Raw genomic sequence first — 15,498 nt, 5'->3', positions numbered from 1 at the left:
CTCAAGTTTTATATTCCTTAATGTTATCATTAATATCCTATTTACTGTTTAGTTCAATGCACTAAAAAGAACAATTATGTGCCAATTTTAACTTCTGTAAACTTCTACTTAGCTTTATATGGTGCATATTTACAATGCCCAGTCAAAAGTTAACAATACTGTTTTAGATTAAAAAAAAGGTTCCCTATTTAATTCAATCACTGCAGCACAGACTTAGGTTATTCAACGAAAAACGTTATCGTTTGTTAGGGATGCAACACAAACAGCATATTTGTCCAAGAGGAAAAAACAGATCTGACATTGTAATTAAAAAAACAAGATAAATCTTATTTATAAGACATAACAATGAAAGTGTGTGTTTCTCGTACTTGACCTCATCTTAAAACGTGACGTTTAATTTCAAGCCTGTGGTTGGGAGGATGGGAGAGAAAATATTTTTAAAAGTGCCACTCTTTCTTCAGAGTTATTTGTTAAAAATATAGAGTTGACATGCTTATCATCAAGCCCAGAAAAACAGAAGAAATCTAGGGAGACTTCTCAGCTCTAATTATTACGCTACTGCCATAGTCCACAATCTCCAGAGATGCAGCCATCTGATATACTTACACTGAAAAGTTTTTCCTAGCCAGCTAATTGTTAGTGAACAGCATTTATTTTCTTTTGGAAATCTCAGATTCTTATGAAATAGTCTTCTTTGCATTTTTTATTTGGAAACTTACAGCTCTAACTTGTATTATATAATCCAAGCTACCCTCCCATCACACAGAAAATGTATTGATTAGGATTTTTTTGCCTAAGTAGTAACAAGAACCAAAAAGTTATTTTGGCATTCAAAGCCATAAGCATTAAAGACTCAACATCTCTTGAAAGCCCAAGACCATCAATACATGATTCAATCGGAATTCAGACAGATACATTCACTCAGACTTACTTTGCACATCAAGATATTATGATGCAAAATTTCAAAAACTACCTGAACTGCTATGTTGAAAAATGCAATCATATTTCATGAAAATTACAGCAGCAAAAGTTAAATATCAAAATTCTTGCTCTTGGGCTTGGACAACAACTGCTTCTTGTATACCTCTACCTGCTGGTTCTGGCTGTTGCAGCATAAGCAAAACCAATTTAAAAAACACTTGAGCTAAGCCTTACCTCACTGTGGACATTCCAACTGTCAAGTGTTACATTAAAAAGAGCCTTTAGTGCCTCAATGGCACAATCTGTCTCTTGCAAAGATAAAGGAGGCCTGTCATGATCTGCCGCTGCTTTATATTCTTCCGTCCATCTTACACTCAGGGAACTTTCCAGAGCCCGAGTCAAAACTTGCACCCCTTCTAGTTCCTGACGCAACTGCGATCTAATATCTGTGTGCAGAAGCGACAAGAGGAAGAGGAGACGCAAATCAAAGCATTTAATGTCATCAACGAACTCTTGGTCCTTGCATTTTTCCAGAAGATTGCAGAGCATAGCTGCAAGATTCAGTTCCAAACTGAGCTTCTGTGCAACAGCACTGTTAAAAATTATGTTACAGAGGCATTTTAAAGCTTCTACTATAACAGGAAATTCAGACACCCTCTCCAGAGGATCTTCTACAGTGTCCAGCTTTGCTAGCCTCATAAGGATCTGCATGTTCCTCTTCGTGGTTACAGGCACTAAAACCTTCTTGTCCCTGGAGAGAATCCGCAGGGCCTCCAGGCAGGCGACTTGACATGAAGTTTTTGTGTCTTTTTCAAGGATGTTTAGAATTCCCTCACAGAGTTTCTACGCAAACACAAACAAACAAAAAAGGAACAGTTTTAGCATCAAAATATTGGTGGCAGTAGGAAACTGCTGTTGCTAAGCTTCCATGCAACTTCTGACTTTTCAGCTGACTTGAGAAACTGGGTATTCTGTATTAGCGCTTCAAAATATAAACTATTGCAAAAGACCTCCAAAGATAATCAAAAGCAGCTTGCCTCATGGATACAATCTAAATACATCAACACCGGCAAAAGAATTAAGCCAAAATGGCAGATGCTATCCACCACTGCCAGTTACCAAGTTTTCTCACTATCAGGACTAAAAACTTGAGTAGCTGGAGTAACAAGGCTAGAGAGAAATGAAACATTTTAAAAACACGTCAGAGTAGAAGAGTCAAACTTGCAGTACCTGCAAAACTGTAGGTCCAGGTTTTTTCAGTCAGCAGGCTGCGAGAAAAGAAACCAAACCAAAATAACTGCTGCTCAACATACAAGTACTCCATGTTTGGTAACCGCTGTAATTTGTGTTGTCACTTCAACCTAATCTACGGACTTCTCCCATCTTAAGTAAGATTCTTACAAATGTTACTTCTGACATTGAAGCATAATGCAGTTTTATTGGAAGACTTAGGCTGTAGCAGCTCTACCAACCCAGTAAAATGGCTGCTTTGTCAACACAGATTGCTCTGGAAGTCGAAACGCTTCACTGATACTTTACACCGACGTGACTGCAGGGGTAAACATCATCCTATAAACGCAGCGTGAGAAAATACAGTACTCCAAGAGTCTGCAGGTCAGAACAGTAACACCTGAATGACAGCAGAACTACCTTTTATTAGACAGAAACAGACAATCAGGTGATCAAACAAAAGGGAGAAAAGACAGGACAGGAGAGATTGCTTGATGGGGAAGGACTCCATAGGGTTTTTATGCCTTAAGCTTAGGACAACACTACTACTCCTAAGTACCAGAGCCAGAAGTGTAGTTACAAAGAAGCTCCCAGATAAGTGGCAATACAAACTGGATTGCACCTCATAAGACACAGTTCCTCCCCTGTTCTCATCTCCCAAGCTTTGTGTCTTGACCACTGACATGAATAAATTACCAAAGCAGCCAGAGTAGCAACTGAGTTGAATAGCCCAAGTGCAGAAGTCTGCTTAGGACCTGAGATTCACATTGTTGCCTCAGGCAATACACGTCAATAAGAAAGTGATTTAAAAAAAGCATAGGAATACTAGTAAAGTAAAAGATAGTTCCTGGGGAACGGTTTCTGTAGTTGCACTTTTCAGCACCACCACGATAAAAAGGCAGGGAGCACAGCAGCCCATCACCCTGACCCAAATTTCAAAACAAAAGTTCCACTTGGGACATCGAAGTAATTTTTGTTACTGTGCTCACTTACAACTGAAGCCAAAATTAAAAAAAAAAAAAGGTAAGTTTAAGGCAAATCTAGAACAGATGCTCTAGAAGAATAAGGGAGAAAAAACCGCAAGTCTTCAACAATGTTAAAAGACAATCCGTAAAAAAACTCAAGACAGTAGGAACTCACAATATGATTTCTAGTATGCTTGTCCTTGGGTGAAGCCCACCCAAAACAAACACCCAGATGAGCAAGACCTTGACTACATCTCCACAGCCCCGACCCGTAAGAGCTTAAAAACAAGGAGCGAGCTCCACCTATTATTATCACATGGGCAACATGAGAAATCTTCATCAGAATATTATAGACACTGCAACAGTATAAAACCCATATTTGACCACCTGTGTAGGCATATAAGTACTTACTGTGGGAGTTTCATAGAAGTACCTGGAAAAAGATAATTGAGTATGGAATTCTCAGAGTTCTTCAACACTAACCTAACGCTACTTCCACAGAGCTGTACAACCCCCTGACTTGAGCATAGTATGCTAGACCTGCACTGAATGTTCCTGAAGGTGGCATCTTTGAAGCGTTCTTTAAAAAATGCTAAGGAAACAAAAATGAGCAGCCTAGATCCACAGTCAAATTACCTAGTCACAGCTCAACTTCTTACAAGAATCTTGTTTCTATTGTTAAGAGAGTTTTCCATACAATTAACTTTGCTTTGCAAGTTGAAGCCTGTTTGGTTTTGAGGAGTCACACAGAACTCAGACAGTTCAGAGAACTCCAGGAAAAGGCCAGTTTATTCTGTTCCCTGTTTAAGCACATTACTATTAGACTTGGGAGTAACAGTTGTCCTTGTTGACATCAGCTGCTACAAGGTGGTCTGTAATAATTTACCCAAATTCAACACCTGGTTCACTAACCAGACTCTCCCTCTCTTCAGGAACTGTGCAGCAGTACCACATTAACAACACAAGAAGCCAAGTTACCAGCCTTACCCAAACCAAGATACTGAACGAACACTTCAAAGACACACTGGGCCAGACAGACTGCCTTACAGTAAACAAATACAACATAAAAAAGTATCTGATTTTTCATGAACAGTGCTGAAGCTTCCTTCTAGGTGTCTGAATACCAGGGATCACCTCATAAATCATCTGATCCAATCAATACCCATTGAAATTAAGAGACTTTCTGCTCATCTTTGTTCGCAGCAGAACCTATGCACGTACTACAGTTGGCGCTCTGGTCTGTAATCTCAGTCAGACAAAACCTGAATGCTCATTTGACTAAAGAGAGACCAATCCTCCCCAAAACAGACTGATTTCCCGTCCCCTCCCGTAAGTGGCACCCACCTGCTGAAGTGTCACTGCAACACATCAAAAGCACTGCAGGGGACATCCCAAAGGGCACCAGACTCCCATTGACTTGCCATGGGAGGTAGAAGCCTAACCTTCTCTCCATACATTTAAAGACTATCCTTGCAATTTAATTAAAAATTATAAAACCCATCACCTCATGGCTTCAAATCTTACTGAAATGCAGCAACAGAAGATTCTTATCTCTGATAAGCTGTACTAAAGATAGATACTAAATAGAACACAAGCATTTTTTTGAGATTTAGCAACCGACTTCCAACTTAAAAAAATAAATGCGTGCTTGTAAGGCGCTTTATTTTCTACATGTTCTTGAAGCCTTAGCTGTATAAAAGATTTCATAATACAAGCAAGGCTTGAGTTTATTATTAAAAGCATTAATTATACAGTCTTCTGCATGCTGTATTAACAAAGTCACCATAACTAAGCCACCATACGCTTAAGAACAAGTAACCAAGCTTCCTAGCCATTACGGGAAAATACAGTTTTTTAAGATGCAAGACTCACATAAGTGAAAAACATGTAAGAACTTCTGCCAGAGTTCTCTGGAGTTAGACCCTGGGGAGCCATCAAGAGCGATGTGAAAGGAATTGGCATTCATTTGAGATACTGCCACTTGCAATACTGCTGAAGTCCGTAACAGCGAAACACTGCTGGCTGATCTCAAGCGCCAATGGCAGCTTGGGGGAAAACAGAGCATCTGACTGTAGCTGAAGAGCTAGCCACGGAAACTTCTGATGGAAGGAAACAAAATTCATCCTATTACAAAACTGCCTTGAAGACAACTAACACCAAACACCATACAGCACATTTTCTGCTTTCTTCCTGACAGTGGGAGGGAAGGGATACACAGACAGAAGAGAAACAGCAGAGGAGAGGACCACAAAAGCATTTTCTTTAGGTGGTGCTTTTTCCTACCTCCCTGTAGGCCATTAGCAGGGCATAAGCTAAGGTGCACAGATGTTGGGGCTAGGTTTTTTGGGGGGGACGGGGGAGGAGAGCACTGTAAGCAGGTGCTCATATTTTCTGGGCTCAACCTCAGCTGGGAATACTAGATGCTTGTGAAAGGGAGGGTACTTCATGATCTTGCTCTTTGGTCCTAGTGTGCCTGTACCTGAGGTCCTTGTCCATCTCCTGTCATTCAAGGAGCTATTTAGAAAGCAAGTTTGACCTATATTCACTTTTTTCAATTCACAGACCACTATGTCACAGCCACGTCTTTGGCCTCATCAAGTATTATGTGCCACACCACATAATTTATTTAGGAGAATGGGACCATCTAAGTGGTACCAGGTCATGCTTTCCTTCTCCTGCACTGGCTTAAGTCACTCTAGTTCGCTTTGTCTTCTGACCCATGTTTTTCAACATTTTGAAATCTCAATTTTAATTAAATTCTCTCTAGAGGTTCAAAAGAAGTACGTTCCTAATTTAATTCAACCTAGTTCTACAGCTCTTTGGTGGTGAGAATGGTTAATGAAATCAACTGTAGTGCCAGACACAAAGTCCAAGGAACTGCATTTCCTCAACAGGTCATACAGGTCTGCTATTGTTTACCCAATTGTATTGCTGTCTGTTCCTCAAACGTACCTTCCACTTTGCTATAACCACAAAGACTGACAGCGGACTCTACCCAATTTCAGGTAAATGAAAGGAATAGTAGTAGTAATCGCAATAAACCGCACATTAATTTTTACAACAAGTTTCTGTGGCTCTCCAAGTGATTCAGAAGCTCCTCTTAAATAGCCTTAAAGAGTCCCTCTCCATCTCATATAAGGCAAAACTAAGCATTTTACATGTTTCTTATATTTTCACTAGACTATACAAAACAGTGTTGTAGAAAACCAAACAGAAACCATGTTTCTTGCAAGCTGGAGATAAGATACTGCAGGAGCAAAGAGGCATAACTTGGAATTGCTGAAGAAGAATGTTGGCTGATCGCCTCCGCTAATAGAAGCAGCATTAAAAGAATAAAATAAGTGTTACATTCTGCTATTGAGTTTCAGAGTTAAGCATCCAAGGTGGTAGAAAAGTAAGGCAAAGAGCATTTGAAATATTAGTTCAAGTTTTCATCTTCTCTGGAAGTCAAGACAACTTTTATATAACATTTATAATCAACTGTGCTGAATAACGGGACAATTAGATAACCTCCTCTGAAAAGACCAGGCCAAATTTTTGACAAGTCTTTGTGGACAGACGTGGGTGGCGGGTGGACAGTGCACATTTGTATTTGTATTCCTTGAGCATTGTGTCTGCTTCATTTCAGAAATTCATTGTTTAGCCTGTATCGGCAGCGGGAAGTTGGCCTGTTTGGCAGGAGCCTGCCAGCTCCGACACGGCAGAGGTCCGAGTCACAGGTTTGAACATGTGGAGCTTAGGCTAGACGGGAGTCCACAGGTGAGGCGAGGAGAATGCACAGTAACACATGTTGTCAGGAACTGGTGGAATAAACTCCTGGTTCAGAGTCACAGAAAGGTGAAATTCCACACAGCTGCACTCTCAGCAGCCCTCTTTGTGCCCACCCCCCCGCTGAACAGGGAGAGGGAGAACCCCTTATAACCTCCGTAACCCAGTGGTGAATGCAGGGTTTTAAAAGCAGACATGGGTTTCACTGGCTTGACATAAACCTTCAGAGATGTAAAAACTGAAAAATGCTGGATGGGAGTGGGCAGGACCAGAGGGAATTAGAACATATGCTTAGTATTAATGAGGGATACTTGGTAATTCTTCTTCTCTTACAGACTGGTATTCCCTTAAGGGGTTTCAGTAAAGTCAGAAGAGTAACAACAGCAATTAATACTAAGATACCACACAGTGTGCCCACAGGAACGCTTCAGCTTAGTATTTTTACAGGACACTCACTAAGAGACTTTAAAAGCTTGCAACGAAGTTACTGGGAGGAGAAAAATTCTGTGCCTTTGCTGCTGCAGGAACCTTCAGACCTCCCAGAAGTGTCACAGTGTCAACAGAACTGTCTAATAATGAGGTTCTTCCGAGATTTAGAGCGTGACAGCTTCTTGCTCCATCAACATAGTTTACTGCTTCCATCCTTCCAAAGTTCAAACATGGTACAGTACACAGCCTTAAGGAGTCTGCCCACATCATGAATTTAATTAGGAGAGAAAGGCCCACAATATATTTGATATGATTTACTATCATCTGTTTCAACACCTTTAAAACATTCAGCAACGTGGGGAGAAGACTGTTTTGGCTATTCTCTTCCCACTAAAGGAGGCCTTGAATTTTAGATCCATTATGTTCAAATTGAACCTAAACAATAAATGAAGAAAAATGATCTCAAACTTTAAAGATTTATATTACAGGACTGACTCAACACAGTACACTAGAGACAGCAGAGTAGAAACCAGATGTTCTAAGTACTACAAGAGGTGAAGCAGACAAAACATAAGGAGCTGAAGAGGAAATATATCAATCATCAAGACCCTACCATTTCAGGTAATAATATGGTTTATGAGTAATATTCTTACATTTGGCTGCTGCTTCCTTTTTTTCCCCTTCCTCCCCTAAACTCACCATCTTCATCCAACTTAAAGTCAGTCTTGCTTGTTGCCTTGGATAGATTTGCTTTCTCTGTTCTGTCACCTAGGCAAATGGTGGTGTAGCTCTTTCCAGCTGTGCAATGCCACGGCTAACTAGGGAATCAGTACTGACAGACGTTTCCAGGCCAAGAGCAGGGCTGTGATTTTCTTACTTTTTTAAATAAAAAATAAACAGCACAAATGTGTTGCTACTGCAGAAGCAGGATTTTGCCCTGTCAAGGTATAAATAATGCAGAACAAAGCTATTAAATGATGAGAAAGTGGTTCTAAAAAAAAATTTCTTTCTGTGTGAGGACATGTGAGGCTTGAGCTGAAGCGCCTGCTGTGCCACACTGCGAGGGAGCCGCTACGCCTGACACCTCTCTCCAAGGTGACTGCCCAGTCCAGTTACCAGGTGCTCATTTGCTGGAGCTGATTCCAGCATGGGCCTGAAGAACCAGCTGTTTGTGTCAACCATTGCACGCTGCTGTGAACTGCTGCGGTCCTGAAGATTCAACTTTTTCCAGCAAAACATTGTCAAGAACTACTTGGCTGGTTGAGACAAATGTTTTAGATGTCTAAGAGCTGGTTAAGCTCCTCTGAAGCAACCACACTGCCTTAATTTGAGCTGCTATTCCAGAACACATTTACCTCTGGTTGGCAATTTCTATACTGTTTACATGCACAAACTGAAAACAAGCTTTCAGAAATTTGTATTTTTTATTAGTATATGACAAATTAAGAAGGAACAGCACCAACTTGATCTGCCTGGTATCCGAGTAGATCTTGCAGTACAACACAGGTTGCCAACCGATTTCTATCCATAGCACCCGTCATGCAGGCCACTGCAGACACATACATCATTAAACGAAACGACCAGGACAAGTAACAGCTCATATTATAATCTTGGGGCTTTTATCATCCTGTGATGTATTAAAGTCCTGTGGCTATATCCAGATAGACAAGCTTGAGAGCATTACCTTTCTTCCAGCCTTCTAGAGGACACAACCTACTTTCCTCCCGGAGCTCAGTATTACAAGCTCACTGTGAGTTAGTTTACAGCCTGAAGCATCACAGTTTGATAGCCATATTACAACAGAACAACTTTTGCTGTCTAATTTACCCAGATTCTATAGTTAAGCCATAGTTTTGTCCTTACTGTCTTTCACATTTTACAACGTGTCACTGTCGCATACGGGTTGTCCTCTCCCTAACAGCATCCAACGCAGAAAAGCGTAAAGCTCAGTTACGCCTGTGTTGCAATACAGTTACACTGTAGACACAACCTTGCTGTAATGCCAAGGTCACGGCTGAAGCTGCACAGTGAGGCGGAGAAAAAACTTGCATTGCTGCTGTTGATCTTTTACTTGCACTCTTGCATAAACGTGAAGGACTGACAAGGTCTGTGAGGCTTGCTGGAGTAAATAAGTGAGAGCAGATTTACTCCTAGGCATGAACAGACCCAATATGCAGCAAGAGACTGGTAAAAAGTATGTATTGCATTCATCAGGTTATATGGTGAGTTTCCAACAGCACCAGAAACCAAAGACAAAACCCTGCAGGCCCTCTGTATTTGCCCCCACACCTGAACTTCAAGTCTGCTTCATTATAGATTGTGACCTTCTGTCTGAACTCTCTTTCACTGCAATCACTCTCAGTTAACAGCAGCAGAACCACGCACATTGACAACTCAAGTGTATTTTGGTGTTACTAAATGAAAAAACGGAACTTGTTTCTGCATTAGCATGAGGCTCCGTCATGAAGCCTTCGAGTTACCCCCATTAATTTTGGCGACAATTCCAGTATTTTGCTCTTAGCAAGAGCATGGTGCCATTTTACCTTTCAGTTTAAAGCGTTTTTATTTTTACCTTAACTGAAGGACAAAAAGGAGAATGCCGATTGTTTTACAGACACTACGAATATTGAGCAAATATATAGATTAAAAAGGACACACACAGTCCTGTCACCACATTACTGAACATCAGCTTTGAGTAAAGCCATAAATAAAGCCAAACATTTAAAAATTGTACGTAGATCTTTTAAAGCTTTAGAACTGCATAATTTTCCAGTGGCACCTGTTCAGAGGTGTGTTTTTCTTATCTACTTCCCGGAGAACCATGAGGGCAGATTCAGGAACAGAAAACAACCCCACAGCTTTTGATTATCAAGAATGTGCACACAAAAGCTGCCTTTATGAAAGTGACTCTGATTACATATGATTAACGTCTTTTCCAGTAAGGAAGTAACACTATGAAAATGCAATTTAAAAAAAAAAAAAAATAAGTTTTTTTAGAATACAATTGTTAAGTCTGCTTACTGTCCTAAACACTCCTTGATGAACTTCGTTCAGCTTTAAGATAATGTCACAGAAAGAACAACAGTTTGCCCAGAAATGTGTCAAGAACTTAACCAATTAAGCAATAACTCTTTCAAGGACTTTCAGAATACTTAGCATGACAGAAGCCACAACCAACCACAGCAACAGGCTTAAAACATTGAATAAAACATTATTCAACGGTGCATATACCTCTAAAACCTTCAGCTTACAAAACTGTCAAACGTGCTTACATGTTGGTCATACTGGCTATTGCTCAACTACAGCTCTAAACACTAATTCAAAATTTCCATATCCTGTAATAAATTAAAGGTGTTTCCCATAAAAATCCTGTTATAACTCTGCATTTAACACATATCTAGATCCCAGTCAAGAAAGCTACATAGATCAGCAGGGAGAGGAGGGGAATCTCTTGAAGTCTGTAACAGCTGTTCTGTAAGACATAACAAGCAAAGCAGAGAAGGATGCTTGCAGAGAGCTCCTAGCACCGTGAAACAAATCTATTCTATGGGAAGATTGGGGAAAGCTTCTAGGCCAAGTTCCTGGTTTTATTTTATTTTGATTTACAAGAGACAACAGCAATATACAGAACAAGTTTTATGTAACTTTCTCTATTCCTTTTGTGCTGAACTGTACACTTGCACACAAGAGTGAAGTTAAGCTACGAGGTCTTCAAGTCATCTGTGCAATAAACAATTGTCACTTATGATTACTGTAAACATGCTTAACGGTTTTGTAAATGCAAAGGACAGAGAGACTTATCCCACCCATTCCTGCCACTGAAAGACCTGAAAATACGTAGATTTTGCACAAAATCATGGAATGAATTGATGTGTGTCCAATATGAGACAAGCTATCCTTGCAGGAATGTTGCAGTTCTGATTTCAAGCTTTGAGCTTATTTCAGAAATAGAGGAAACATGCAGCCTCATTCACTAATGAACATTTTCTGAATAAATACGCAAATCAGCCCAAAAACTAATTACAGGAAAGAAAGGAACGGTCTTGTCATTACATATTATGACATAAAAATAACAGAACAAAATAAAAAAACAAGGGCAGCCCAAGTTTCAAATATGAGGCTGTGGATGGATCTCCAGGGATCTGTTAAGCCCTGACACACGTGTACAGCTCCATGCTATAACACACAAACACCTCCCATCTTCAGAACCTGACATGCACAGTAAACATTCCAGTGATTACAGCTACCTTTGGATTAACAGGCTTCTGTAGCTTTGTCTCCCTTACAGCTCCTTAGGTTTCTTCTGTACTTAACCCTTCATCTTAATCTCTAGTATTCTCTAAGTATCTAATAAAGGCAAGAAATAGCTACCTTGCCGAGAGGAGAAAAAATGCAAAAATGTATTTAAAAATGTTTATCTCAGATGCAGAAGAAAAGAGCATCTTTATTCCCTCACCCCAAATCTGTACTCAACAAAATTATTTATAGGCTTTTCTCTTACTACTTTCATTCAAGACAGAGCTTTTTGTTAGGCAGATTTATTTCCCTTTTTCAGAAAAAAAAAAAGGAAAGGATAGCTGTCATGTCGCTTGCACTAAAGAAACAAAATCGAAAACAGAACGTTATAATCACAAATTGCACCCTTTCACGATAGCAGCTAAGTTAAGAGACTGCTTTTTCTTTGCTATACTTTGAACCAGAGCAGGTGTGCAGCTCAACAGCCTGTTTTACTTACCTTTCTTTTCTCTTCGTCTGCTGGATCAAATCTGAAAATGGCCTGATTCTGTAAAAAAAAGAGAAGAGTTTGCATTTGTTACATGAACATCAGCTGCCAAGTATGCAATACCTGTGAAACTGTTATAAAACTTAAGGAGTCTGGCCAAAACCAGCCTCAGCTAACGAGGCTGTAATCACATCAGCTCATGCCCTTTCCCATTCCACCCAACAGGAAGAGCTTCAGTAAGCAGTTCCAACTAACGATTTCACAGTTACCTCACTACTGGTGCAGTGGGCCTTGACCCGTGGGCCGTGCTTCTGACGCGAGTTAACAACCTCACACACAGCACTTCACAAGGTGAAAAATATTAGCTATAGTCTTACGTTTTACAAATACCTTATCACTCAGACTCTTCCCACAGCAGTTCTTGTTTACAAGCTTTTGACTGCGCTTTATAGGTTTCAAACTGGAACAACCACAGTATAATCTTGCCCAGAAAACAAGTAGTACAAATCAAAAAACTATCAGTTCCCATATTGTGGCAGTGTCCAAAACACCTTCCCAAGGCATTTGTTTTTCTCTGGTACAGTTAAACACAAGACAGACGTGGTCTAATGACGAGTACTTATTTCCTGTTAAACACTTCAAACACTAATTCAGTCTAGTTCTACGTCAATATCCTGAAGTGTAAGTTACTCATGTGACACAAAGCTTATTCTGCCCATCAAAGAAAACAGCAGTAATACCACAGAGTTATTTTAATGACATCTTAAAACTTCCAAGCTAAACGGTTAAGCATGAGGAACAGTTTCTAAAAAACCAAAAAACTCAAATTTTATTATTTCCAATACATAACTTGCTACATCATGCAAGTGACCGAAAAACAAAAGTGACCCTACATAGGACATTAGTGGGCGTCTCACCTTTCAGGACACAAGCTCACAATTACACAGAAAGGCCTCGGACACCTGCCCTGGCACCCAGGGTTACCAAGATCAGTTAGACCCTTGAGGACAGTGGGAAAATAATTCCTTTCCTTTCCCTTACAGGGCTCCCAATAACACCATTGAACCACGCCAGTTCAGCAACATGCCAGCCAAAAGCAGCTGAACACTAACTGACGAGCAATTAACCAAGAGAAGGCAATCTTCGCATTTGCACACGAACGCTTTTGGAAACTTCCAACAGAAATGTAGTGACAGTAACTGGCCTAAGCGCTGGAGCAACAGAGATTTGGACAGCATGGTGGCTGTAGAATAACTGTCATAAGCAAAATTAATAAGAACAGACTTGTTAATTTTGCTCATGACAGTTATTCTACAGCCACCTGCACTTTAGAACTACATGCATTCCATCCTTTCTCTTCAACTAAAGCATATTTAGTTATCTGGAAAAAAACTAAGGAAACCTAAAGCCCAGAAAAGGCATGGGTAAAGATATGGAACCTGGAGTACCCTGCCCCGTCTTTGCTGGCCCACAGGCAATATATCTGAGTTAGTAACACACTGCACAGAAAGGGAGATGTAGGAAACATTAAGGCAAACTTCTTAACAGGAAACACAAAAAGAGAAGTGTCATACTGAGACAGTATTAGAAGACTCCCATCCAACTTCAAAAGAAGTATCGAGCTACACACGTAACTACAAGACTTCAAAGACCTGAAATGCCAGAACAGAAACCACACCAGCTCTCACTCTGTCCTTGAGAATTCAACTTAAGCCTAAATAACTCATCAGGGGAAGCTGCTGAGAAGGCATAAAATCCAGTACAGCACAATTCCGAAATTATTTTTGTGAGGGCTTTTTGACTGAACACATTTAACAAAGGGTCGTTTTCAAGAGTAAAGACAGGAGACAAAAGGTTCCCTCCATCGGAACTCTTCCTCTGTACCTCAAAGGTCAGCAAGTTAAACCAGTTAGATGTGTCTGATGAACTCTGGATCTACCAGACCTTCAGAGGGAGAGCCCTGCAGCTGCGTCCATCTCTACATTTGAATTTCATGCGCACAAAGGCAGCCCATGTCGAGATTGCCGCTGAAGCTTCTTGCAGAAGCTCAAGTTTGAGTGAAGATATCGGTTATTGCCAGTGTTAGACACAAAACACACTGCAGTAAGGCAGCAAACGTCAAGGCATCTCTTGGAGGCTGAAGGATAACCATGCACCGAGCCACATTCATTTGGCTTTTACCCTAATCACAGAGCTAGGAATCTTTAATTACAAACCTGGATGGTTTGTTCCTGTAACAGATTCCTAAATCTCAGCGGACAGTTATTCAACACAACTGCATTAAATCACATCCAAAGCCAAACCGCGGGCTGGTACCAGCTCTGGGGACTCGCGGGCCCGCCACAGCAGCGTCTCCGCAAAGGACAGACACCCGACGGGTTGGGACGTGATCTCCAGAAACGGACTGCACCGCTCTGCTGAAACCCCGGTGTCAAAACGCCCCTCCCGGGACCGACCACCCCGCCGCCGGCGCGGAGACCCCGGCGATACCCGGCCCGGCTTCTCCCAAGAGGCGCAGGCAGGCTCACAGCCCTCCGAGGCCAACTCGGGCCGCGGAACAGCTGCCTGCGGGGAACGGCAGCAGAAGCGCTGACCGCCGGGACCCCGCCGCAGAGCCGAGCCCGGGGGCGGAGGCGGCCGGAGCCGGCGGCGCTGCCAGGGCGGGGCGGGGGGGGGTGGCGACACCGCCGGGACGGGGGGAGGGGGCGGACGCCCGCCCTCCCTCCCCAGGGGCCCGTTACCTCCTCGCTGTACCGCGCCAGGACCCGCTCCACAGCCTCGGCGCCGCCGCGCCCCTCCACGGCCTCCAGCGCCGCGCCCAGCTCCATGCCCGCCGGCAGCCGCCGCCCCGCCGCGCCCCGGCCTCCTGCGCCGCGCCCCGCTGACGTGCCGCCGCCTGACGCGACGCTCCCCTTGGAAACCGCCCGGACTGGCAGGCGGCGCTGGCGCTCTATTGGCTGGAGGGTGAGGCCGCGTACACCCTCGAGCCCTCCTATTGGCTGTCCCCCCCCCCGAGTCCCGCCAGCGGGAGAGGGGACTACGCCTCCCAGCATGCCAAGCGACGCGGTCCTGTGCACGTGAAGGCGTGCGCCCGCCTCTGTGCCGCGGGGCATGACGGGTGGTGTAGTCCGCGCCGGGCAGCCCGGGCCGGCGGAGCGGGCGGAGAGCTGAGGGTTCGAGTCCCCAGCGGCCACCGCTGGTAAGAGAGGGTGCCCTGGGGCTGCTCAGCGGCACGAAGCACACGCCGGGACGTGCCCTGCTCTCCAGGCTTTGCCGTAACGTCTGGCAGCAAAGCAAACCCCTCCTGAAGTCCAAGCCACCAGAGCGCTGGGGGTACATGAAAACTTGCCGTTATCTGGAGAGAAAACTCCCTCTCTGAGGGGCACCGTGGCTGCCTTCCGGAAAATGTCCACCTTTAAAGTACAGCTGAGGAGATGCGTCGTGTTTCCACACTCAGAGCAC

General features: G+C 42.8%; 1 protein-coding gene across 2 annotated transcripts in view; it reads right to left on the bottom strand.

Annotated features, from left to right (window-relative positions):
• The window catches only part of RIC8B (RIC8 guanine nucleotide exchange factor B), a 36,061-nt gene extending 21,179 nt beyond the window's left edge, over positions 1 to 14,882 (bottom strand). Inside the window, exons 1-3 of one of the 2 annotated variants that reach the window (XM_075429116.1) lie at positions 14,778 to 14,882; positions 12,049 to 12,096; positions 1,156 to 1,764 (exon numbers count right to left, since the gene is read on the bottom strand). In XM_075429116.1, coding sequence (XP_075285231.1) covers positions 1,156 to 1,764; positions 12,049 to 12,096; positions 14,778 to 14,864 — 744 coding nt within the window. In that variant the 5' untranslated portion in view covers positions 14,865 to 14,882. Of the gene's footprint in view, positions 1 to 1,155; positions 1,765 to 2,151; positions 2,190 to 12,048; positions 12,097 to 14,777 lie in introns of those variants that run through there. The other variant, XM_075429117.1, reaches the window with a different exon arrangement.
• Positions 14,883 to 15,498: the final 616 nt, after the last annotated feature.

Source organism: Opisthocomus hoazin, chromosome 8, assembly GCF_030867145.1.
Source record: "Opisthocomus hoazin isolate bOpiHoa1 chromosome 8, bOpiHoa1.hap1, whole genome shotgun sequence".
NCBI classification, from domain to species: Eukaryota; Metazoa; Chordata; class Aves; order Opisthocomiformes; family Opisthocomidae; genus Opisthocomus; species Opisthocomus hoazin.
The sequence above is the reverse complement of the archived record's forward strand: the minus strand, read 5'-3'. Positions and strand labels throughout refer to the sequence as shown.